General features: G+C 37.5%; 1 protein-coding gene across 7 annotated transcripts in view; it reads left to right on the top strand.

Annotated features, from left to right (window-relative positions):
* The first annotated feature begins 3298 nt into the window (after window positions 1-3298).
* The window catches only part of LRRFIP2 (LRR binding FLII interacting protein 2), a 53347-nt gene continuing 29422 nt past the window's right edge, over window positions 3299-27223 (top strand). For 2 of the 7 annotated variants that reach the window (XM_066191315.1, XM_066191298.1), the window contains exons 1-3: window positions 3311-3367; window positions 9028-9132; window positions 18766-18852. In XM_066191315.1, coding sequence (XP_066047412.1) covers window positions 9043-9132; window positions 18766-18852 — 177 coding nt within the window. In that variant the 5' untranslated portion in view covers window positions 3311-3367; window positions 9028-9042. Of the gene's footprint in view, window positions 3368-9027; window positions 9133-18765; window positions 18853-19514; window positions 19566-24055; window positions 24110-25235; window positions 25302-27223 lie in introns of all 7 variants that reach the window. The other 5 variants (XM_066191326.1, XM_066191335.1, XM_066191288.1 and 2 more) reach the window with 4 other exon arrangements.

Here is a 27223-nt window from a genome sequence, read left to right as displayed (position 1 = left end):
CTGGGGCCCAGGCAGGGAAGGGTGAGGGCCGGGAGGAGGAAGGGTGTCACAGGCACAAAACTTAGGCGAGGAAGCGGGGCGGGAACCCGGTTCTTCAGGTTTGGAGGAGCGGCTCAGCCGGAACTCGTTGGTCAGGTCGGCGAGCAGAAGAAGAAGATTGGGGCGGCGGTGTGCGGCCCTTTCCGTGTGGCCACGGTCGGACATGGTGTGGGCAGACCAGGGGAAGCCGAGCCCGGCCTGGCCCTAGCCCCTGGCGGGCTGCTGCCGCTAGCCAGCGCGATCTCTCCTCCTGACCCGCGGGAAGCTGCTGTGCGCCCCTCCGGCGTTGAGTAGAAACGGTGGAATGAGGGAAAAAGGAAGACGTGTTAAAATCACAGCTGTGTGTATTTCGGTGCCTTTCTCTCTCCTCCTTCCTCAGAGAACGCTGTTGCTGTGCTCCTACTACTTCCCGTCCTCCCGTCCTACTTCTCACGGCTTTGCTGTTCCCGGAGCAGTAGGGCGTGCCCCCTCTGCAGCGAGCTGCACTGGGAATCGGTCACTCTTGCTAATGCTTAGTCGTTTAGGGTTTTTAAATTTATTTTGGAGCACACTGTTTTATTTTTAGTATACCCTGTTGCTATAATTGTAAAGACATTGTCGAGGATGAGAAGAGAGATAAGCATCTTCATGAGTTTGGAAGGAGCCTGAAAACAGCTCCGGACTGTGATCTGCTTCATGTGTTTTAAGTGATTTTCAGCCTGAATCCTAGCATGACTCTTTTCACTCTTTAAAGGGCATGGTTGTGTATTTCACTGATAATAAAAATATTTTGTAGGTGAAATAGTATTTTATTGACTTTATATGATGTACTGGGTGATTTTCTCATTTTAGAGAGACCTACAGGCATTTTTTGCTTGAAATTAGGAAGGTCTCGGATCAAATTTCTCCCTTTGAAATATCATTATTAGGGAGAAACATCTTTGGAGATGTGGGGCGGGAGGTTTGTTACAAAGTGCAATGTTAAATCAGTGTTTGTCTGAGCTCTTTAAACGTTCACTGAGTCTTGATTGTGATGTAATTGAATGTTTAATTGTGTCCCAGAAACAGTTACTCTCTTAATATACATCTGCTTCCTTGGTTAACGTAATTGCTTCATGATGGTGTAAGAATAGATAAAAGGTGCTTTAGCAGTACAAAATAGTTTGACGTGCATGACGTTATTATGCTATTGTTTCCTGTTACTTGGGTTTGGAGGTATTTAGCTTACTGAAGGCAGTCTTACCTGAACTTAATTACTTAATTTTTGGCTGTAACTGGAAACTTGTAAACACAGGACGGTTGTGTGGAATGTGTCAGGTGTAGCTTGTTGACCTAAACACCAAATTGACTCCAGAGGAGCTTTTTTTTTTTTTTTTTTTAAAGTCTTATTCTCTCAGAAGATGGCATAGTACTTTAATACGTGTGAGCTTTCAGAATGTGCTGTTTAGACTCAGTGTAGTGGGGATCTCTAGAGCTTATTAAGGTCTAGATTTTCACATAGCACAAAAGTTGGCATGTGCATATACCAAAAAACCTAGATCAGTATCATATATAATTGAATAGCTCTGGTACATAATGTAAGCAGAGGGTTAGGAATAAGTAGTAGATTTGATACTGTGTTGTTGTTTGTAAGATACTAATGTAAAGATGTGTGGTGATAGTGATGACTTAATGCAGTCCGGTGGCGTTACAAAAAAATGATTAGAACTCCTTTCTGAGAAAGTATTTCAATTTTATTATCTTAATATCTGGAAACTAGGTAATGTGTAATTATAGGTAAGGGACAGTTTGTGTTTATGCATTACATTCTCTGCAAAATAGTTTGTGTAAGTAACACTGTCTGCTTGTGAAGGTGATGTTAAAGTTCACATTTCCTTGAGCTAAGCCAACAGTGTTAGATCTGCTTTAAGGGAAGAGATGATGGGCATTTTACCAAAGAAAGGGCAGGTGGACAGAGGTGTTTCTAAGCCTACTGACTTCATTACCACGGTAGAGAACTAGTCAGCAGGAGTTATGTCAGGTGATAGTTTCCTTCAGCTGCTTTGTGTTCTAAGGGATACCCAGGACAATTTGTTTCCCTTGCTGCAGTAGCTTTTCTATGTTATAGTGTAACTGTAGCATGAGTAGAAAAGAGTGTAGGAGTGTATTAGATTGGTGAGGGAAAAATATTTTAAATAGTTGCAGCTTGTTACAGAATGTAGGTTGTTACCATGGGGCTTCTCCATTTCATTAAAAAAGTGGAGCCTCAATATAGCAGCAGTATTTGGTTTTTTAATGAGCAATCAATCATTCTTTTGCAAAATGACAGAAAGGACACTAATTTTGAAAAAGCTGACAGTATAAAAATGACGACTGTTTCATTTTAGAATAAACACTTCTAGAAGATTCTTGTGGGTTTTATATTATTATGCATTTTCATATTTTTTATAGTGCTCATTTTAGCACTGGCATCCCCTTATGTTTTAAAGTTCCTTTTGAATTCTTAGCTTATTGCTGGATCTTCAGCATTTATAGTAGCACTGATTCTAGAAAAGCCAGTCTGTGTTATGCTGCTTCTCTGAAAGTTATATATGCTTTATATTGTGCCCCAAGAGATGCTCCAGTGAGTTACCATTATAAGGGCTTTCCAGATGCTGCATGTAACTGATGATAATATCATGTATGTAATGTCCTTTTGCAGTAAGGGTATATCCATCCAGTTGCAGCTGTTGGCAACTGACTGGCAGAGAACTCGTACTTCATAAAACAAGTTGCCACCAGTTGAAATTGCAAGACATTGTTTTGGAATTTTGGTAATTTGTGAAGACTGGTGAAGGTCACCAAAGATAGCTTGGTGTGTCTGGAGGTGTCTCGTAGTTCTGCAGGGCTGTAGGATGCCTTTAGTACCTTGACTGTCTTGCAATGCTTTATGTGTGCCTGTGCTAGCCAGGCACGTTACACTTCATGGATTCATGAGGCACTTGCAGAGTCTTGCAAGCTGGATAATGGCTTTTTGATTGACTTAACTGGGGACTTCCTGTTGGTCTCTTAACTTTACAAGACCAACAAACTGAGGGATTTCAACTCCCTCTAAGGAATTGTAATTCTGTTGCTAAATACCATGAACTCAAATTGTATTTCTCAGTTTTTAAACCAGCAGGTAAATTGCAAATATACTGCATTGAGGGGATGGATTGTGCAGTTGTCTAAAGATTAAGTTTTTTTCCAGAAAAAGCTGACATAAGCTTGTCCACTCAGAGCAGAAACTTTGTGCTAAGAGTTTTTGAAGTGGGCCATGATTAGAGATGAACAGCTTCTTCAGACAGAAACACTGTTCATCAGCTGGAATAACTTTGCCTCCAATATAGTGGTAAGCACTGTTATCTTTTGGCGGATTGTAATTATATGCTTTTCTCAGTCTTTGCATTTTCCCTTTACTGTTAGGCTCTTTCACTCATAGTAGCAGCTCTTTTTTGGCAATTGTTCTTGTTTCAGTTAATATTCTGAACAAGGTTTTCTGAATGAAAATTCCAAATAGTCCTTAAAATTGTTGCATTAAAACTCAGTCTCTTTCTTAGTACATTAAAACCCAATCTATTTCTCCCTCTCTTCCTACATGCCCCTTTGTTGAGTCATGGTCACCCGGTGATCATGCAGCCCTTTTTCTTGCATGGGTGGTTTTGGACCTATGAGCAAACATATTAATTGCAAGGAGATTACCCTTGTATGGGGTCTGTCTTCTGAGTGTCTTGGTTTAGATAGACAGGTGTCTGCCAGGGAGGGTTGGAATCTCCCTTAAAATGTAAGCCCCTCTCCCCCTTTTCCAAATTATCATAAATTTGCAATTAAAAGGCTGTCAGGCAAAGATTTTGGGAATAGGTATAGCAGTTCTTTACTAGGAATATAAAAATACAGATGTTGTAGTACAGAAGAATAAGCAAACAAATAAAGAAACAAGAAATCCTAGAAAACCCTGACAGAGTCAGAAATACAACCTGACACCCTGTTGGTCAGGGTGTTGGAAGCAGTCCAAAGTAAGCCCTCCTGGTGTGGCAGATGTAGTTCTGTTGGAGTAGAGATGGTCCCGTTGAAGAAAAAGGGTTCAATAATGGTGAGATGGGTCCGGTCTTCCTCCAGGGATCCGGTGGAAAAACTGGCTCCCTAGTGGGACTGTGGCTCTTTTTTATCTAGGTTAAGATGTTTTGGCTCCTCCTCCCTGTGTGGAGCAGCTTACAATAGTGCAGTGTAATGTGTAATGTCATTGATGAGCTCTTAATGGTCCATTAGCAGAAGACATTCCCATGGAAGTAGTGAAACAATGAAGAGAGATAAGTAGCACTCTACCATCTGATAAGTGACACTGACCCATATGGGCAAAGATAAGCAATTCTGCTCTACCCAGATGGAATAGAATAATACGCTCTTTACAAAACCCATGACACTGAGGAAGACTCTTGGATCTGTCTTGCATGATTTTAAATTTTTCTGTGTCTATTTGCTTTGTCTCCTTTGCAGTTTGCTTTGACAAAGCACTGAAGATCAAGCAAAGAAGATTGTGGTTTCCAATATGATTATGCCATTTCTCAATTATGAATGCAACCATTGCAGTACTAATACTTTTGCATTCAGATCCTGTTTCTAAAAGACATTAGTTCTGGAGCAGTGCTGTTCTGCTCTGTTGTTGAATCAATTATACAGAGATGGTGTCTACACAGGTGAATTTTAGTGATCTTTTAGTCTTGCTTGAAAGAGAAAAGGGGCGTTTTGGTCTGTTATTTATAGCCTGTTCACACTAAGATATCTTATGTATGTTATGCCAAGTATGTTGGCAAATGCCCAGGCATTTAGAACAGGTGGTGCCATTGAAGGTGGTGAGTGATAGGCCCTGAACTTGTAGTGTAGCTTTTTTTTTTTTTTTCTCTAAAACAAATAAGACTTCTTTCTAGGGGGCAAAAAAAGAACAAGGAGAATCTTTAGTCAGGAGGTAATATGAAGAAGACTTGGACAGCAAAGATTTGGGGAGGAGATAAAATGTATATATGCTTGAAGTGAAGATAAATGAGAGGGCATTTGAAGGATTTCATCACAGGTCTTCTGGTTTGGGGACTTCAGACACTTCAGTGTTTCAGAATGAAATGCAACAGGATGTCACTTCATCAGTTGTGTAATACAATGTGTAACCATGCCTATAGAATTAGGCATGTGGTAGACGTGACTCAGGAATTTTGAACTGTAAACGCAGCAGATATTATAGTGTTCTTTCCTCTTGTATTACCCCTTCTAAACCATAAAAGACAGAAGCAAACTGTTCTTCGGTTGTGTTTTGGTGTTCTCTTTAGTTATTTTTTATAAAATTCTAATGTGACGGCATGTATTAAATTCTTTATTCCAAGCGGCAGGAAAATTCTTTATCCCATGCAGCAAAATAACTTTTTGTGTAATCAGAAAGTTATTGAAGTGAAACATCTCAGAAGTATATGTGCATGCAGAAATACTTGAAACATCTCAAAAAAAGTGAAACATCTCAGAGGTATTTCTGCATGCACATGGAGTATTGGTATCTTATATTTTCCTGAGAGGTAGCATAATGACTAATATAAAAATCGACTAATTAGCATATTAGCAATATGTCTAGGTATCTATAGTACTGAACTTTATAACAAGAAATTAAATATTCTGATGTACATTAGCCTAATTAAAAGTTAAATGGAATAGAAGAAATTGTGACAAGACCCTTGAAGAAATATTGAAACATCTAATTAAAAAAGCTTATATTGAGGTTTAGTTTCAAAGTTGAGAACAATAATAAGTGTAGAACTGTGTATTTTCTTTTAGAAAGACTCTTTGGAGGTCATCCTTTGCCCAAGGTATTGTCAATTAGAAAAGGTTTTTCAGAGCCTTGTCTTAGATAAGTTTTTACCATCTTCAGGTAAAAACTTTCACAGCCTCTGTAGGCTGGTGTTTAACTGTTCTGTTCTTCCGCTCCAGGGTCCCCTTTGCACGTGATTTCTGCTGGAGATGTGGACACTAGATTTGTGTGTACCTTGTGCTGTTCTCTAATACATGCTGTGCTATGTCCTAATGCATGTGCCAGTGGGAGCATACCTAACAAGCACACATTCACAACCTAAGGTGTTTACTGACACTCCCTGTACTGACCACCCGCTAGTTGGAGTGCAGGATCTTGCATCCAGTAGGAGAGATGCTGTTTTGGTTTAGCCTGGACAGATGTCAGTCAGTGGGATGTCTTCTGACAGCGTCAAACCGGGGTTTGGCTGTTGCTGTTATCCCACCAAAGTCACTGCTACTGTCACTGTATAGACTTTCAGTTTGATTGTGGTTTTATTTTCAAGAGGACTCCTTTACTTCAAACAAGCACTTCTGTCTAATTTCTTAGTTTCTGTTTAATGTAGCTGACAATCCTCTTGCTTTTCAGCCTGTCCAGTTTTGGGCCTGTAGCCTGTCAGGCAGTTGTGCTTATCTGGTTCACACACACAAAGATTCCCATCTTCACATTCGTTATTATCTAGACCATTCTGCCAAGGATGGGGCTTGGCAAGCACCCACCACTCTCACCTGTGTCACTAAACAGTGGCTCTACAGTTTTCTTAGTCTTTCTTGTGTTTCTGATGTCCTTCGAGTAACCTTTCTCTTTGTCCTTATCAGCCTTTACTAATTTTGGCTTCTGCTGAGCTTTGACTTTCTTAATTCCTCCTTGTATAGGCAGAAGGCAACATCTCTGTATAGCTTCTGGGTAATCTGTCCTCTTCCATCTTGTGTTTTGGCTCAGTTGGGAGTTCTGTGCACCTTCTAGGTGAGAAGCATGGCAGATGGCTGGCAGGGATACCACACTTGGCTTCCTCCACAGTGACTGAGATGAAATGTGTTTTCCTCATTTAAAGCATCAGCATCTAATTTTTATGAAATGACTGTAAATTGGTACTTCTTGTAAACTGAACATAGCTGTACTAAAATTAGCTATATTTTAGCTATAACCCATTACATTCCCCAAATTAGTCTGCCAGATAAGAGTATTTAACTTAGTTAACAAATCAAAGTTTGTCTATTAGAAATGATACATTTTTTAAAGGGTGTCAACAAATGCAGTTCAAGTCTATGGTATGTGCAATTATTCTGCAGTTTTAATTTATGTGGTAAATACTTTTTAAAGAAATACGGCCTTTAATGTGTCAATTAAAATAATTTCATGCTTAGTGACTTTAAGTAGATAGATTGGACTTCTGTTCTTACATGAACCCATTTATTGTAATAAACATTTCATGATTTTTCTTGTGGCTAGTGTATAACATTGTTAAAGCCTTCTGTAGTAGGAGTAATATTACTTTGTGTTCTTGTAACTTCTAGTTTGGCCCTATCTGCTTTTAATATTTGAAGTCAGCCAATAAAAATTACTGCAAAAAGATGCAGATTTTTTGAGACATTTAGAATGTGGACAGCAACCTGTAGCTCTGAGATTAAGCCTTTGCCACAGCCATCTCTAAACTGTTTGTGCATGTATTTATCTAAATTTACCTGAGTGCAAGATGTAAGTTTACTTGCTTGTTTTTAAGACTAAAAATACAGACTCACCAAATGGATTAGCAGTGGCAGTACTGAGCAGATGAAGAATAGTAAAATACCTGTAAAATCTGAAGCAGTGTAAAAAATCTTGCTTTTAAGGAAAAGATAGGAGTAGTGGAATAAAGTTATTAAGGGAAGGATGGTGAAAAGGTGTAGAAGCTAAAATATAAGAGAGAAAAAAAACGAGTCTTGTGATGCTTCTTATTGTCTTTGAGTGCCAGAAAATACCCCAATGCATTCTGGCTTTGTGATTGCTATGTATAAGTAATAAAGTAAAAACTCTGCTTGTATAAAAATACCCATTACTTTGTGTTTTTTTTTTTTTTTCCTCCCTCCCCTTTGACTATAATCAATTACTGAGTCTTTGCTAGTTAGATCCAGTAAGAAAGGTAGTTCTTGTACCAGTTAAGTTTCAAAAGGATAGCCAATACTAGTTACTTTTTACATATCTTCTTGCAAATAGAAATTTTCATTATAACTGAGGTGTTTTCTCAAACTCTGTGTAGGATACTTACCTTGTCGAATAGCTGGACTACCACCAAATTCTGGGCTGACATTTGGAAGTGCCTGGATATCTGGAAGTAGGATTTTAGAATATTTGAAAAAAACCATTATAGTTGTGTTTTCTAAGATTTTTTTTGTGTGTAACATTTTTCTGATTGTGGCTATATGGGCCATGTTTTGTTTTGTTGCTGTTTTTATATGCTTGCAATTCATAAGAGGTTTCTGGAGGAAAAGTAAAAGGGTATCTTATGTATTCTGGGTATATGATGGTAGTATGTTTCTCTCTTCATTTCCCAATTTGAGAATCTTGTTAGGCAAAAGAGTGTTTGGGTTTTTTTTTTTCCCTTTACATAAAGTTGTCTTTATTTCTGCTATAGTAAAACTTTTGCTTTAGAAGACAGCAGTTCAGTTGCAGCTACATGAGAACAGCTGCGTTAAAATGCAAATAAACTACATCTACCTACTTGGATGCCTAGTAAAGTTTGTCTGCTGAGTCTCTTCTGTTTTCAAGAGAACTGTAATGATCATGTAAATTTAATTCTTGAACACTTTGTTGTCTATAGGGTTTTTTTCCACATCCATAACTTAAAAGGATATCTCTTTTTAGGAGTTACATAAATTGACAGACAACAGAGGTATCCTTTGAGCCAGGAGCAGTTTACAGTTGTGCCTGAACTTGAAGCTGTAGGTAAACTGATGGGTTTTGTTCAGTAGAAAAATTCTCTGTGAGCACCTTGAATGATGCAGTGGTGTTTTGTAAAGCTGCCACAAGCTTTTGTGATAAAAGTTTTCCTATTACATGCCAATTGCATATAGATTTCTTGAGTATTATGTAGCTAAAGATTGGAAAACTTAGGACATTTTGGAGTGTAGGTTAGTCGATTGTTTTTAGTTCCAGATCTTAATTAAAACTGAGCTTTGTCCTGTCTGTGTTTTCAAATACAGATTCAGAGAATAAAGATGGGAACTCCTGGTTCAGGACGGAAGAGAACTCCAGTGAAAGACAGATTTTCTGCAGAAGATGAAGCTCTAAGCAACATTGCCAGAGAGGTATGTTAATTTTAGTGTCTTGAATTCAGAAATAGGAATGAAAGTAATCTCATTATCCAGGAAGAGTTATTTTTTTTTAAGATGTGCATAAAAACGTGTAATTAGCCAAAAATATGACAATTAATATAAGGTAAGAGAATAACTGATCAAAAAATCACATTAACTGAAATGTCAACATAGTGAGATATTAAGTGTAGGACTAGTGTAACTTCAGAGATGTACACTGAAGCCTAGCAGCTATTTCTACAGATACTTACATGCTTAAAGATAAATAAAAAAATCCAGGTGCAATCTCAAGTGTAAAACTAAAAAACATACACATTTATCCTATTATAGTGTGTAGTATTCTTACGATGATAAGTATAGTGTATTAGTGTTGAAGGTGTAGTAGTCATTATTAAAATATATTTGTAATAGAATCTATTTCAAATGTGAGAAGTTACATTTCTTTCCAAATAAGCCTAATATGTACGTTGTACCAGGAATTTCACCCCTAAAAAAAAAGAGGGCTGGAGATAACCAGAGAAAAGTGCAATCAACAAGAAGTTGACACAAAGGGGAATTTTGTCCCACCAGATATAGGCAGTTGGAATTTAAAGTCTTCGAGATGTCTGTTTGGGTCGGAGTTTTTCTAGCTGGAAATGCTGTGACTAGGGAACAAAAACCTTAATACTGTTTATATACAAGTGGATCCAGGTTCTTTGAGGCTACAAGCATCTACAAAGCTGCTTGCCCTAGTTGACATAAATGAGTGCAAAATGCAGATTCTAATTGGCGTTGTAATGTAAATAGTTGTCTGTATATGTATGTAAGACAGAATAGGTAGGTGATAGATGTCTGAAGAGAGATACACCTGAATATGCCTAAAGAAGCTATCACACACTGTAAGTAAAAGATTTTACTGTGTCAGTAAAACAAAAAAATTTAGTTGGTAACTTTTCAGAAAGTCATGTTCACAGTCACATTCTAGTTCTAATGGAAAGTCTCACTCTATCAGCCAAGTTCTCTGTGGGACTCTGTATCATGTATGATTTCACTCATCAAGTTCCATCTCTCGTTTTTTGGGGAAAACAGTGAATGAAAAAAGAAAAAAAAAGAGAGTATGGCCTTAAATTTCCTTGAGTATATGCATGCTTTCATAACATCAGCGTGTTGTTTAACGTAGAAAAGGATCTCAATAGCAAGTTGTAATACATATTATCTTACTTAAAATTACTGTTGGGCTTTGTTCGCTTACATCCCATCTTTTTAGAAGACATTTCTTAGTAGAATTGAACTGAGTTCTGTAATCCACTTGTCTTCTGTGCAAAATCTTCTAAGGGTCTGCTCGATATTAAGAGATTCTAGGTATTAAGAGATGGCAAACAGAATATGTGCAAAAGGGAGCAAAAGGCTGCACTTCGGATGATCTGTGTGGTGAAACTGCATAAAGGTGCTCTGGGATTCAGAGCAGTCACAAAATGGCACTAGGAAGTACTGGAATTTGTAATGCAAGGAACTCTAGTGAAGTGACTCTAATGTAATGTATGGGTGGTTTTCAGGATGTTTTTTCTCTTAAAGTTCAGGTTTCAGGAAGTGCTATTCTTATTCTCTGTTACTACTTTTAATTTGACAAAATTGTGATTTCCTTGTTCTATGGCACGTGTCTAAAAAAGGTATCTTCCTTTTAGTACCAGTAAACTTTACTTTCTAGGAAATTTGGTTTAAAGAATTCTTTGGCACTGATCCACTAAATTCATTTCCATACAGTCATTTTTTTTGCATTGGTTGAATCTGATGTCATTTTATATGAAAATATATAATGGCAGATAAGGGCACTGTTGTAGGATCTGAGGTGCCTGGTCAGACTGCTTCCTCTGATATTTCTTCTTCTTTTTTCTATCTTTCTTCCACATCAGAAAACTTTTTTCTTCTCTTGGCTGTCCCATCCCCTTTATTTCTTGTACTTCTGTTATGTAGAGAGCTCTTCCATATCTTTTCCTGGGTGTGGTACTGTGCATTGAGACAAGCAGTTTTGCAATGGCTGTGTTGCACACAAATACGCTAAAACATCAACACTGGAGTGAATTTCTGCCTTATTCCAGTAACTTTTGAGTTACTAAACCTCTTTTTTAGGGACCTACTTTTTATACGATGGTGTATTATTTTTCCTGGCATTGAATTTCCTTGCTCACTGGAACTGAAGAAGAGTGAAGATGATGTATATATCCAGGACTGGGATCTATCTGTGCATCCTTTCCTGGAAGCAATGCACTCTCCCTGTTTCACAGTGTCTGAAGTGAGATTACTCACAGTTGATAATTTTGGCAGTCTTATCTTGGTATGACAGTTTATCATGCTTTTTTCAAAAGCTGCAGGAGCAGGTGTAGATAAATTGTCCATGTGTTCCCTGCAAGGAAATAAAGGAACTGTGGGTGTAAAAGCACCCAACTACATTAAAATGGAGTAGTGGTGAGTGTATTTTAATTATAGCAAGGTTAATTTGAAGTTTGCTTATCTTTTAAAAGAAAAAAAAAAAGCCTATCTCCTGAAAATATAGAGTTCCTTTTTATGACCTTTTGCTTTTCTCTACCTTTTGTAATGGATTCTGGAACAGTTAGCTTTCTCAGATTGACAAAGAATAAGTCACCTGATGTAGAAGACAGTTTCATGTATCTTGTGCAAAGTTCAAGCTTCCAAAAGTACGGATAATGATTGTCTACTGTAACTTCAGGCTCGTGGCAACATTATATTCTCATTTATTAAACAAAAAGGATTCCTACATAACTAGATAAATGAAAATTGAGGTTCATGTTTTCAAGGTTATGTTCACAGTTCATGTTGAATACATCTGATATGATCTCAGGTTCATGTTTTCAAGGTTATGTTCACAGTTTACATTGAATACATCTGATATGATCTTGAGATTTTTCCTGTGTGTTTGTAGTGGGGATTCTCTGCTTATTAAATTCTTTTGCAGGCAGAATATCTTTGGCTGAGTTGTGCATCACTGCTTCACTTGTCTTAGTAGTTTGCAGACAAATGGTTCATTTTAAATATTTAGCAGTAACCTGTCATCACCATCTTTTAGGATCACATGAGAATTCTTTCTCCAAAACCAGTCTGATAATGTGTGAACAGAGGCTTCAGTCACTTCTGTGTTCTGCCTGTGGTTCATGCTCAGATACAATGAATCTTATGGCAGAGAGTGAGAAGAGTCTGACACGTGTCATCTCACCATCCTCAACCTGCCAAATAGGAGTTTGAAGGCACAATCAGGATTCATAACCTTTTTTTGGGTGTTACCATCAGCAACTCTTCCATTCTTCAGAGCTGTGTAACTAGATGACAGAGAACTAGTGCTTGTGGACAAGCAACACTGCAACAGTGTTCACTGGATTTCTACCTTGTAGAACGTTGTCTCTGTGTTTTGGTTTGGTGGGGTTTTTTTCAGGAACTGTTTTTATGACTATTTAAACTATATAGCAAGAATATGGAAAACTCTTAAGGTGTTTTCTCATGGGAGGGAATAAAGATTCATTTTTATTTAAAATTCACTTTGTAATTGCTCAACTTTGAGTAGAGTACAGTTCTTACTTCGATAAAGATGTAATGTTACTGAATTGCCATGATGGAGAAAGCTGAGTTGAGTATTTTTAAATGTTGGAGGGCTATATCGTGAATTTAGTAACAGTTAGCGATCTTTGTCATATGAATCTATTTAAAGTTTAGTACAAGTTTTTCTCTTCATGTAGGTTCAGCTTCTGTTAAGAAAACAAGCAAAGTCCCAAAGAATTCCATCTTCATGGATATTGTCTTTGTAGATGCTAGATTGTTTTCTATTTTGTTTTAATAAGTAGTCACTAAATATTTTTCAATTGGCTATTTCTGCCTTAGTATTAATTCAAAGTCTTGTTTGCTTTTGTTTTTAATGTGAATAAGGATATTTTATAGGATATAAATATTCTAGAGATTTTATAATATATATGAATCTGTGCAATAAATGGAAAAAGAATAAGACAGCAGAAATAAAGACTCTTAAACCTTTAAGTCATGTTAAAATGTAAGATTTTGTTTTTAGGCAACTTGGGCAGAGACATCAGAAGTAAGTGGAAAAGAGAGATTTCTGAGGAGCCATAAGAAATACTTTCGGCACATGAATGATGGTGTTGCATTGATTTCATGAGACAGTATGGAGATAAGGGCAAAATGCATGGAAATGAGAATACAGAAGAACTGAGCAGCAGAAGGAATCATAGAATGGTTTGGATTGAAGGGGACCTTATAGATGATCTAATTCCAGCCCCCCTACCATGGGGACAGAATCCTTTGTTTTCTTAATGAAAAAAGGTGAAATTAAGTTGCTGTGTGTAGTTATTTATTAAGAATTTCAGTGAACATTTTTAAAATGCTTGCCCTGATGCTTAGCCATAGCTGGCAGGGTGTCCTAGTGCTGTTACACGCACCCGTGGCATACGAGGAACGGTGGGGCAGTCGGTGCCCTCACCACTGCCATCTGGTGGAAGAAGTAAAATGCTCCTTAACCGGCCCTCCTACGTTGGAAACTGCAGGACTGCATATCCTTTGGCAGAGAGAGAATCGAGTTCTGTGTTATATGTATACATCAGCCCGTGATGACAAAATAATTCTAATTTTTCACAGGTGAAAAACCTTTTGGGATAGCCTATATTTTAACCTTATGAAATCTTTATGCTGAATCTGAGCTAATTAAAGAATCACCTTCTCCAGAGTATAAAAATTAAAAATAAAATACTATTTCTTTCTAGTAAATTCCTTCTTGCAGGCAAGGAAAGGAAAATGATGCCTATCTGCACTATGGAGAGGTGTTATGCTTCTCCTTGTTCAGCATGGAGGAAAGCCTCTACCATATGAATTCTGTATTAATATCATACTGCTTACCTGGGAAAAACATGATTGTTGCTATGAAGAGACTAAGAAAAATACATCAGAAAGGAAAAAATCCAGACTCTATCTTTACAAAGGCATTCAAGTTAGTCTAATCTTCTTTCTTTTCTTCTTTCTTTCTTGCCAAAATTATCTTTGATTTAACCAAAGAGCTGTTATCCTTGAAAGCTGAGGTAAAAGTTTCCAAAAGATTGTGGTAGAATATGTATTTAAAAACAAAGATGAAAAAATTGAAGAAGTATAGATGGCTTCCTAAATGTCTATAAATAGCTTATGATAATTGGTTTTTAGGTGAAAATCAAGAAAGCGACTGTGTCACCTCCTGGAAGGAGAACATTGTCTTGCTACTTCTATATCTACTAAACATATGCAATAAAATAAACCAAAGTGAATACTGCTGTAAGGTACTGCTTAACTGCTTGAAAACAGCCAGGATAATAATCTTCTGGAATGAAATAGGTTTTATGGAGATATGAGGAAACACTGCTCATTTTTTGCTGTTGTTCATGTAATGGACAAAAAATGGTATCTATTTTGAAATGAGGAATTCCAGAACTCAGTGGTGAACATATTGCTTTGTTTTGTTACTTAGACCAAAGCTAATACCCAAAGAAATACAGGATTGGTTTAAAAACACAGATTTGTCCTAGAGTGGAAGGTAAATATGAATCGTATGTGTTCATATACAAAAGAGAATTTAGAGATGTAGTTATAAATTAATAGTTTATTAATTAGTCCTGTTTTTCTTACCCAAGCCAAGTTACAAGGACCTCTTCCTTGTTTTCCTACCCAATTTCTTTGGTTACAAAGATCTCCTCTGTAGTCTATGTATGTCCTTTTTTGATTAATTCTCTGAATAAATTCCATGCTGAATTATTGTATCTTTACCTAATGGCTGTTTGCTCTCTAGATTTTATAACATTCTTTCCATTTGAGCCACAAGCGTAAGTGTACCAGGTTTAAAAACTTCATATCTTCTTTGCAGTTAAAGTATTCAAGAAAATTCAGCTATCCTATTTCTTTTTATCAGTTCAAAGTTCCCTTAGGAAGCTTCTGAAATAGTATTAGAGTTGCTAGATCTTGGACAATACACAGTTGAATTTTTACTTCAGAAAAATAAAAGCTTGGTATGTTATGACTTTTTAATAAGCTGTACTTCACAATTATATAATATTACAATGGATATTTATCATAATATATTTTAGTAATGTGTATCTGGTTTAAGGACTATATAGAGATTAATGAGCAGTGAAACTGAAATCAAAACTGTAGTGGCCAGTCTATCCTTTTCTAAGACTGGACTTTGTTTAATGATAAGGCTGTAGAAAGCAATCTGTACTGGCTCCCAAGCTACTATGAGCAAGGAATAGTGATGTCTTTGGTATGCTCTCTCAAATCAAATACTAGTTGAATTGAAAATCATGATAATGCAACTGCCTCTACTTTTGCTGGTTTATTCAAAAAAATTAAAACGAATAGACTGGTGTTTCTGTGCTGCTTCTATAGTCCAAACTTTATCCAAAGCTATTGTGGCTCTACATGTTCCTTAGCAGATATTTAATGACTTTATTTCAATGTAGCTGATGAATTTTATTGTTAAGGATTTGTAGGTGGTAATTCGTTTCACAACTTTTATGAGCTTTTTCATCAAGGCAACCGAGTAAATAGCAGCACCCAGGTAGAAAACTATGTCCATTTGAATTATGGCTGTTTATTATTGTTAATTTTAAATTTCAATAACATAGCTATGAAGAAGTGTGTGACTGCTACATCAGTAGCATGAGGCCTGTGCTCCAACAGATCTGCTGAGAATTAAGAATTACTTGGTGTTATGGCCTTTCTAATGGTACTGTAATTTGTCTTTTGCTCTGAGGTGTATGGTGAGGGAAGACTGAGAACTGTACTTTTAGTTAACTTGTCAAGTTTTTTGTCTTTTTTGAGATTGCTTTTTAGAGGAATCTAGTTACTCATATTAAAAATTAATGTAATATTAAGCTGTTCCTTAAAAAAACCCTCTAAACAGATAAGATTTTTCTTCAGTTTTAGGCACCCATTTTATGGCAAATATTTGTAAATTCACTTGTATTTTATCTAAGGTTTAGTAGATTAGAAGAATTGGAGCTTCCCTTTTAGGATTTTAAGGTTAGGTCTTTGATGTAGGACTAGGAGAGATTTGATTTCACTAGGTGAAATGTGAATTGATTTTTAGCATGAATCAGTAAACCAATTAGCTTTGTATCTTTAACAGTAAAGCCTTGCCAGAGCATTAAGGCCAAATGCATCTATCTGCTATTTTATAGACAAAGCTAAACCCAGATGTATCAGCTCTTTGAGTCCTTTTTCCTTCTGTGCTGCATACCTGCCTATGTTACAGTTTATATGTGACAGAGCAGTAATGGACTACAAATGGAAGTACTTCTGTTGCATGGCAATTTCCTTGCTTTGCTTGTGTATTGTCGGGTAGAAAGAAGAGTAGTTTTATGCTGCTTCAAAAGAAAGAAAGATTACATTATGGTGGTCAAGAGTTGACACAGCCTTGGAATTGTTTTATTGGCATATCCAAAATGCAGAAAAAAATAGTCTTCATGAGTCACTTGGAGTCAAGACAAACTATTCTGAGTAATAAAGCTGTAGTCACTCTGCCTTCTGTCTTGTCATTGTTTGATATTGTTGTGCCTGTAGTTTAATCATAATTTTAAGTTAAACTCGAAGTTATATACCTGTTTCATTTTCCTGAAGCACAGTAAAATAGTTTTATAGGTTTCCAGTGTTTTACATAAACATTTGCTGTGACAGTGGCAAAAGCAGGGAAAACCCTATCCTTAATCAAAAGCAAAAATTTTTTGATTTTACATTTTAAGAACTTTTATAATTGGTTGGTTGGTAGGAGTTCTGAATTTTTAGCTACTGTTGATCCTCAAAAGCTTTTAATTAACTGTCTCTGTTTGGAAAGACAGGTGTCTGCCAGGGAAAGCCGGAGCCTCCCTTGGAATGGAGAATGTAAACTCCCTCCCTCTGAATTATTATAATTTTGAAATCAAGGGGCTTTCAGACAAAGATAGGGGAAATAGGAATAACACTTCTTTAGTAGGAATATTAAAAATAAAAATGTAGTAGTACAAAAAAAGCAAACAAAAAAGAAAAAACTGACAGAGTCAGAATACACCCTGACGTTGGTCAGGGTGTTGGTAGCAATCCAATTAAGTCTTCCTGGAGTGACAGATGTGTTTCTGTTGGAGCAGAGATGATCCTGTAGAGGGGTGTAGTTTTCTCTGAAGGTCCAGTGGTGGTGAAATGGGTCTGGTCGTCTTCTGGGAAATCTAGTGGAAACAGGCTGTCCTGGTGTTCTGAATCTCAGGTTTTATCCAGGTAGGAATGCTTGGCTCCTCCCACTGGGTGGAGCATCTCATAATGGGATGATGTAATTTTACCAGTCATGCAGTGAGCCTTAATGGCCCATTAACAGAAGATAACCCCCTGGAGGGAGGATGGGTTGTGAAAGAGATAAAGAAGACTGCCCCACCTGGTTTTAACAGCTGGCCCATTAACAGAAGACTCCCTCCCCCCGAGAATTATGAGGAATGGGTCATAGAAGTGATAAACAGCTCCCCATCTGCTTTCAACAGATGGCACTAGAATACATGCTTTTGGTTACATCTTGCATTGCAATCCAAGACATTAGCATTACATAGACAACTGGAATCTTTGGTGGAAAACCTGTCTTCAATGGTTTAATATTTAAAGAATTCGAGAGAAATTTTGTCAACTCATTCAAACGTTTAAAAACTGAGCTTGTGCTTTCCTCCAGCTACCTGTATGGCAAAATTTATTCCCTCATATTCCCAGGGCTGTTTAATACATTTATCACTGACACTGTCAGTGGGATTGAGTGTACCCCTCAGCAAGTTTGCGGATCTGTGAAGCAGTGGTGCAATTGGCCCAACAGAAGGATGGGATGCCATCCATTGCCATCTGGACAAACTTGGGCCCATGAGAAGCTCTTGAAGTTCAACAAGTGCAAGTGCAAGGTACTGCACATCTGTCAGGGCAATCCCAGATGTGAGTCCAGACTGGGAGAAGAACTTGTTGATGGCTACAAAGATGCTCAGAAGACTGGAGCACCTCACCCATAAAGACAGGCTGAGAGAGCTGGGGTTGTTCAGCCTGAAGAAGAGATGGATTTGGGGAGGCCTCACTGTGACCTTCCAGTACCTGAAAGGGGCTTATAAAAAACAGGGAGAGTGACTTTTTTTACACAGGCAGATAGCATTAGGAGACAGAGGAATGTATGGTTTTAAACTAAAAGAGAGTAGGTTTAGATTAGATATAAGGAGGAAATTCTTGCTAAGGTAGTGGTGAGACAGTGATCAGGTTGGCCAGAGAAGTTGTGAAAGTCCCATCCCTGAAACTCTTCAAGGCCAGGTTGGATGGGGCACTGAGTGACCTGATTTAATTGACGGCACCTGACTTGGGTGTTGAAACTAGATGACCTTTAAGATCCCTTCACACCCAAGCCCTTCTATGACTTTTTAAATGAACATCTAATTCTTTTGACTAGCAATGCTGTCTTTAAAGAGTTAGATACATATTATTTTTGAAATTTCATTTTTTATTGCTTCTGTATTATGATGTTAAAATCTTAATGTGTACTTGTGAAGCGATTGAGTACTCAAGCTATTATTCTAAAAACTTTTTTTAAAACTCTAATTATTTTCCATCTGCTTGTAGGCAGAAGCCAGACTTGCAGCAAAACGGGCAGCTCGAGCAGAAGCAAGAGATATACGTATGAGAGAGCTGGAGCGACATCAAAAAGAGGTAGTATAACTCACCAGGAATTATTGCAAATCTTGACAAAAATTCATAATGTATTCTATTTCTGCACTTGAATAAGATTTTGTCTTGTAGTGTTATTCAGTTTTGTGTATTTTCAGCATTAGAATTGGATTACACTGAAAGGATTCACAGTAAATACCTGTTGTCAAGATCTTTATTTTTAAAAAATTATTAAAATGTGGTAATATTTGCACATACAGTTGTGTGTTGCTCCACGTGTTTCTCCTAAAGAAAGTTTGCATTTCTTGAGAAAAAGATCCTAGAAACTAGGTTTTCGGCAGTTTGGTTATTGTGTAGTTGTTGCATTTAATTCAGTGTTTGACATTGCATGTAAAACATTGAGAATTTATTATTTATCATGATTACACTCAAGTCCATGTAATGCTCATACTTGGTTGTTGTGGGTTTTTTCTTTCCTGTGGTAATAAGCAAAATATGCAAAACATTTTTTGCCTCAATTTTATATGGTTCTCATTGTACGCACAGTTTCAGTTTTTGAACTGGTGTAGATATCTGCTATTATTCTGAAGATTACATGGCAATTAATGTAGATGTGAGTTTTCAATTCTGAGAACCCAATCTTGTGTGGTGACTATAATTGATATTGTAAATGTTTTGTTTGGTTTTCTTTTTACATTCTGTAGTTTTCTCAGCATTCATATGATAGAACATGGGCTCATATACAGAAATGGATGGTAGGCTAAAATCGCCTGTTCTGCATGTTTTTGCCACTCAGAGAACTAACATGGGATTTTGGAGGAAGTAATTTACTAATGGTTTGCTGTGTGTCATTTCAAAGTGTTGCATATTAAAAAAAAAAATATATATATATATAAATACACATATACATATGAACAATATATGTATGTGGTTCAATTATATATGTACATAGCCTAACCCTCCCCTGACTCACTGTTCCCTTGGGTCCTGTCACTGGTCACCACAGAAGAGATCAGTCGCTGCCTCTCTACTTCTCCTTGTGAGGATGTTCAGTACCACAGTGAGGACTCCCCTCGGTCTCCTCCAGGCTGAACAGAGTGACCTCAGCTGCTCCTTGTTCAGCTTCCCCTCCAGCCCCTTCACTGTCTTGGCTGCCCTTCTTTGGGTGTTCTCTAATAGTCTTCTATCTTTGTTATATTGAGGCACCCAAAACTGGCCCCAGCACTCAAGGTGAGGCTGCACCAGTGCAGAGCAGAGTGGGACAATTCCTTCCTTTGCCCACCTGTGCCTGATGTCCTGCAGGGCGCAGTTGGCTGTCCTGGCTGTGTGGGCACTTTTGACTCACATTCAACTTGCCGTCAACCCAGGTCCCTTTCTGTGGTGCCCTTTCTGTCCAGTGTCTTGTTCCCTAGTCTGTCTGTACATCCAGGATTGCCCCATCCCAGGTGCAGAATCCAGCACTTGCCCTTGTTAAACTTCATATGTGTTGGAGATTAGGATTTGTTCAATTTTTTTCTTTCTTAGGGAATTTCTCTCCCGTTTGTTACCTGAGTGACTAGAACAATGGATATTTGAGAGAAACAAAGCGGGAGAGGGTGCAGCTGGCTGCAGTCTCTTAGCTGGGGGTTTTTCACTTTGGAAGTGCAGAGATACCATGAGAGTTTGGCTGGGGGTGAGGGGCTGGGCTTGCCCCTTGCTCTCTTTCACTCTCAGGTTCGGAGGGGAGAGAGTTGGGCAGCTGCTGCCGGGAGAATTTGCTGTCATTGCAGAGTTCTGTCGTGCGCTGCTTTTCCTTACCATGGGTGAACCTTTGCTTGTAAGAGCAGCTGTTGAAGTGGGACCTTTTCAACACCTGATCTCACTGGAAAGGACCCTCACCATCTACTTGGGTGCTGCAGGCAAAAACCCAGGACCCTGACCCCCACCCTCCTCTGGAGGGAGCGTCTCCTGGATGCTTATGGCAGCTGCTTGCAGAAGACAGTCTGCCGCTGCCCAGTGCTGCTGTTTTCCGCTGCTTCTTTGGGCTTTTGCTACACTTTTAACAGAACATCCTCTGCCCTCAGAGATACCCTGTGCCTCCCAGCACAGCTCTGGAGTTTTTGCTACAGTTTTTACCACCCCAACTGTGCCTGCCTCTGCTGTTCTAGCCTGCTGCTCCAAGGTTCCTGCTACAATCCATTTCATCCTCCAGAGGGGTACTGGAATGAGCTGCCCCCTCTGAGTTTGTAAAGGAAGCCCCTTTCTTTCTCTCCCGATGGCTGTGCTGCTGTTACTGAGGTAGAGCAAGCTGGGCTCGCTCCACAGCGCCCCCTGCAGCCAGTGGGGAATCATTGCACCTGCCCTGTCTGGCCAGGGGCCACCAGTGCCCCTGCTGGCTGTGACTGTAACTGCACCAAAGGGGAAAGTGCCTGCAGCTGAGAGAAGGCTGTCACTGGGCTTCTGGTTCTGTTTGTTGTTGCTGCCATTGTGGTTGTTTGTTTGCCTTTTTAAAAAATATATATACATATATATATATATATATAAATACCCATGTAAAGAACTGTTATTCTTTTTCCCATATCTTTGCCTGACAGCTCTGTAATGTCAAAGTTATAATAATTTGGAGGGAAGGGGGTCACATTTTCCATTCCAAGGGAGGTTCCCATCTTCCTAGGCAGGCACTGTCTTTCAAACCAAGACACTATTGTTGGTGCTTGCCCATCTCTGATTTGCCAAGGTCTTGCTCTGGAGCCTCCCTGCCCTTGAGCTCCTCTTGTTCCTTGAGTTCTTTATCCAAATAATTTATGAGGAGACCTGGGCCTAAGATGAGCCTGTGGAACTCTACTGGTGACCTGATGCCAGTTTGATGTCACCCAATTCACTACAACCCTTTGTACCTGACCTGTGATCCAGTTGCTCATTGATTGCATAACATGGTTATCCAGCTGTGTGCAGACTGCTTTGTCTAGGAGGATCCTGTGAGAGACAGTATCAAAAGCTTTGCTGAAGTCGAAAAGGATACAATCTACTGACTTTCCTAGGCCACCCTGTTGTGTAACAAAATGAGGTTGGACAAGCAGTTTCCCCTTGACATGAAGCCATATTGGCTGTGACTAATGACTGAGTTGTCTCCCAGGTGTTTTTCAGTAGCTCCCAGAATAGGATTTTCCATGATTTTACCCGGCACTGGAGTGAGACTGACTTAATTGTAGTATTTCTTTAGAGGGTTCCTTTCTCAAACTTTATGTGCCTCTTAAAAGGGTGTATGGGAGATGTCAGGGGTTATTCTGGCTTTTAGGAAAACGTTCACTGTGGAAATGTTTTGATTCACCAAGATTTAAGTAATACACGCTGAGACTAGCCATCATTTCAAATAGTTAAAACCACGATGACGGTTAATCTCTGTTGAGAAATCCAAGGACTGTCGTTAGAATTTGATTTGCAAAGTTGTGTTGACTCTTTATGATCTCTTTGCCTGTCTAATATCTGTGTATACGTTTTTTCCTCATGTTCTCAAGATCAGCATACTTTCTGTATTTCTTGGTGGAATGTACCTTTGAAAGTTTTTTTTGCTTGAGATGAAGGGTTTCCAGAACGTAGAACGTAGATTGTATTTGTGAGGAATCTCACTCAAAATTAATGCCACTCAACTGAATGCCACCTTCCTTTTGCAGTCATAAGAGGTACATCTGCTGCAGGAGATCTCTGAACAGTTGTGCACTCTTTCCTGGACTGGGAGATGCAACCTCTGTATTGGATAACATGCACAATTCAAACTTGCACTTTTAGAAATCAAGCTTGATAGATACCAGCAGCAGCTATCTCTTTGCAATATGTACTGTAGTGCATAATCCTTTGACCTGAATACACTGAACACTTAACACAGGCTATTTTCTTGTGGAGTGTCGGGAAGATACTTGTTACCCACCAGTTAAATGGAATCTTGCATAAGTAGCAAACTCTCTTCTTGCCTGCTGCAGATGTTACTAAGAGGTACATCTCCATTTAGACCAGAGATACAAAGAATGGCAATGATCTAACTATATTGTGTTGAAAAGTTAAATAGCATGAACATTCATTTTAAACCTTAAAACAAACAGTATAGAGAGGAAGACTAAAATGGCATTATGAAATGAATCTGCCCTCCCCCCATGACAGTTCTCTGGCAGAGTTTTAAATTGGCCTATTGAATACTGAATAGTCATAAAATAATTTTATACAAATTAATGTATCCAGTGAAAATGCAGATGATAACAATGTGACCATAAGCAGTACAAAAGCTAGTTTTATGGGTATCTTTAGATGGGTATCTTTAAATACCCATCTATGATCTGGAGGCAAAGCCTTTAATTCTATAAACTACTGGCTTACAACCTTTAGAATAGTTCAATATGTTGAAAATTGTAGGAAATAAGTAAGTTAAAGAAGAATTCCTACTTTTAGAACTGTGTAGTAGCCTCCCAATGGGATAATTGTAGAATTAAGGTTATTCTTAATGTGTTTTCATACTGTAACAATTTGAGATGCTTATGACATGTGAAGTATGCTTTAATTTTAAATTAGTTGTGGTTTTTGTCTTGCTTCTTCTCACATATTCTCGTGTGAAGCGAAATGAACGTTCTATCATCTTTCAACAGAATAAAATAATATGCCTTAGTTAGTTGTCATCACTCAGATTTTATGAGTTGAGTTTATTATTTTCACAGTCACTGTAGAACAAAACTAGCTGTAGAACTTAAAATTGATCAATTTGCTCTAAGAAGCTTTGTTCCTCTAATAGAGAAGAAAGTGCAAAATATGTATGAGGCAACTGAGAATAATAATTTCTATTAGGGTTAAAATAACTTTGCAAATTACTTAAAATTTGAATGTAGTAATTATATGGTACATTTCTTACCAGCGTACTTGTAATTTTGTAAAGCTCTCTATTTTTCCTTTAATTTCTTCATTTTAACAATTTTGTGCTTTTTTTCTGCATCAATATATTAATCATAAGAAAGACTGACTACTGAACACTAATTATTAATTATATTAACCTGCCTTATTTGCATCCCCTAATGTAATATCTTGGCATGCTTACCCAAATGAGGTGAAATGAGCTTTTCTGACTTGAATGAGTTTACTTGCCATGGATTATTCAAAATGACACATAACATTAAAAGTGCTAACAGCACGTGGCTCACTTTGGCTTCCTGGTATTGTGTCACCGTTGTTTTTTTTTTTTTTTCCTTCCTTATGAAATGACTCTGCATTTCTTCTTTCTCAGGAAGATGCAGAGAGGGCCAGAAACTCTCACCAGTCCAGTCGACATTCACATTTGGTTTGTGTTCAAACTGTATACTTTTGCTTTTTGATCATGGCCTTCAGAACCAAAACCAAACCAAAGGAAAAAAAGATTTGGGTTCTGGTTTCTTTTTCTAGAGGAGGGGATGAAGCTTCAAGTCTCCTAAGTATTTGCAGGTCTAGTCATTTTAAGTCACATTTAATGTTTAAGTTCATCTAGTACTTTATTTCCATCAATGTTAAAAAGGTAGTTTATTTTTATATGTTTCAATCTTCCAGTCTTTTCTTGCACTTTGAGTGTTACTGTGTTTCTGTAGTATTTGTGAAAGAAAAAGTTTAAGTACCTTAAGGTACAATTTGCAGAAGGGTTTGGTATGATACTAGATTCTCTTCCTTTGAGAAGGTGGGAATATATTATTCATTAATGGCAAAAAAAATTAGCTGAATGATGTAAGGTATCCCAAAGACTGCCAACAGAAATATTTATTCTATAGGCTCTTTTAGATCATCTTTGGGCAATATATGTATTGCTAAAGAACGGTTTTATTGAGGCTATGTTAACATTTTCCTGGTCTTGGATCTGCATAGAAATCAGCTAGTCATTTATCTGGGTATATAGGCCAGCAAAAGGACAAATTACTAAAATAGAAGTGTTGGTTTTTATATATTTTGGAAGTTGGAACGAGCTGTTTCTTTGCGTGACTTTGAAAAAAGATGATTGCTAAGAGGTCTTTGCAATTAAATGTCTTTTTTGATTAACTGAATTTTGTGTACTGTCATGCAAGTCCTAGTGTTAAGTGTTTCTGCAATTTGCTGCACAGCTATTTTTACCAAATAATTTTGAACAGTAAATGCTTTATCAAGAAAACATGTAAAATATGCTATGTGCAACTCTTAGAAACTTGTGAGCTGGTATGGATTTCCTCAGATATGCTCTTGTCTTGGCTGACATAGCAAATATGCTAAGATGGAGAATAAGTAATTGGCTGTTGTCTAAACAAGAGGGTTTGAATTGGGCAGATAACTAAGCTCATTTTGTGGGGGTCTTACTTAGAATTTCTTTGACTGCCTTGGTTATTTTCTGTCATTCAGTGAAGAGTAATAGGATTAAATTTTAAAAAAAATTTAAAATCTTGATATATTTTTATGATTTAATTCTCAAGAGTTCCCCAGATGTCAGTGCGTCTCACAGGAGCAGAGCAAGTACCTCCAAAAGGAGAGATCTTGTGGTGTGTAACCTGGAATGAGCATGCTTTTTATTTAGAATGTGATTTGTTCACATTGTAACATTTTCTGTGTCTAATAACCAAAGCAGTGGCATGGTGAAAACATTTTATAGAAAATGTCATTAATTGGGCCTGCTGCAATGATTGATATAATCAAGTACTTTGTGATAGCAAATGTGAGAGCTGAAAGAAAGGGCTAGGTGAAGTTATCTTCAAGATTGAACACTTACAGGTGTGAAGGGAATTCATCTCTTCATTGTTCTCTCCCAGTGTCCCCAGCAGAGAAGTAAAATAAAATGGAAAAGGGTTGTCCATCAGCCTTGATAGGTACAAACATGTTGAAAGTTACAACAGGAGGCATTTTTCTCTTTTATGTTGTGATTTTAGAAATACAGAAATTCTGCCTTTTCAGTAATGGGTATTTCTGTATATTTGTGGTATTCCTAGTTTAGAAAAATTAAACATTATTTAGTAGACTGTTAAACTGTTAATAGTTATAAAAGGGATAAGTTATAAGGTATATATTAACTTATAAACAAATATAAAATCTAAATCCGAGGAATTTCTGGTGTTAATTTGATGTCTAGAAGAAATTTGCAGATGTAACAATAGACAAAATATTTTTTCTTGCAATCCTCTCATTACTCCTCATTTTGAAAATTACACTGGGCAATACTCCATCATGCTACTACTCTGTAACGTAATATTTTCAAACTACCTTCAGTTTGTTTTTTCTGTTGTGTTACAAGTCGGCTTAGTTTGATGTTACATTATATTTTGTATTGCTTATTACCTACAGTCAAAATACCTGTGAAATTTTTAGATGAACTGGAAAAAAAAAAAAAGCTTGCTGTGAAAATTTAAGTTTTCTAAGTAAAAAATAGAAGTATAAACTTCACAAGTTTTGCTGTTACTGAGTCACAAGCAAATGTGATGCTGGCTAAACTATTATTACAAAATTGGTATTATTAGTATTTTTAAGAGCTGCCAAATCTGGTAGATTCCCATTCTCTTCACACACATCTGGCCCTTTCATCACACTGTTCCTTCTTTTTCACACACTTGCTCCTCCTGAAAACACTTAACCCCTCTATCCCCACCTTTAATTCCGCCCTGATCACAAAATACTATTTCCCCTTCCTCCTGTAAAGTCTTTCATGTCCTGTACCCTGTAGGCAGTGACCTTCCTGAGCCTGTAAGGTGCCCTGGAAAGTCATTGCATCATGATGAGTTGCACAGCTCAACAAGGGTGCTGATGATCCTTTAGACTGCTTTGCCTGTGTGGAGATGAGCCTTTTGTTACATAACCTTGTAAATGCTGTCTCAGTTTAATGAAATCTACCATATGACACTTGGCTTCATTATTTAAAATCACATGAAATACTTTGCATAGCATAGTGCTGTCCAAAATTACCTCACTTTTAATTTATTGGGATGCAGTTGGGGGGAAAAGATTAGTTTTTATTGAGTGGTCCAGCCTCAGAAAGCACTTCAGATCTGGATAAGTGGATATTCCTTCATGTTTAATTTTTCATAATTAGTGGAATATGTTTTCTTGTAATTTTCCTGTAAGTCCTTTTAGTCATTCTTTGAAAAAAAAAGCAATTTTTTTAACATTGTGATTTTTCACTTTATTTAATTTTATTTTACTTTGGTATGACAACACCAAGGATAGATCTGCAAGATATTTGGTCCCTCTGTGTTAATACTTTGCATGTCTTAGAGTGAAGACTGGTTTTGTGCTTTGTTTTTAAGGTGTAATGGTACTAACTAGTGACTTGAAATTCTTGACTTTAAAAAATTTGTACTGTCACATATTCAGACCTAGAATAGTTTTATAATTCTAACACTTCCTGTAGATTACATGTATAATTTTTTTCAGGGAGAAAAGACAACTGTCTTTTAGTAAGCACTTTCTAGCGTTT

The sequence above is a fragment of the Chamaea fasciata genome, unplaced genomic scaffold (assembly GCF_029207755.1).
Source record: "Chamaea fasciata isolate MVZ Bird 193981 ecotype frontalis unplaced genomic scaffold, bChaFas1.0.hap1 SCAF_1, whole genome shotgun sequence".
Lineage (NCBI taxonomy): Eukaryota > Metazoa > Chordata > Aves > Passeriformes > Sylviidae > Chamaea > Chamaea fasciata.
This window is presented reverse-complemented; position numbering and strand designations above follow the sequence as displayed.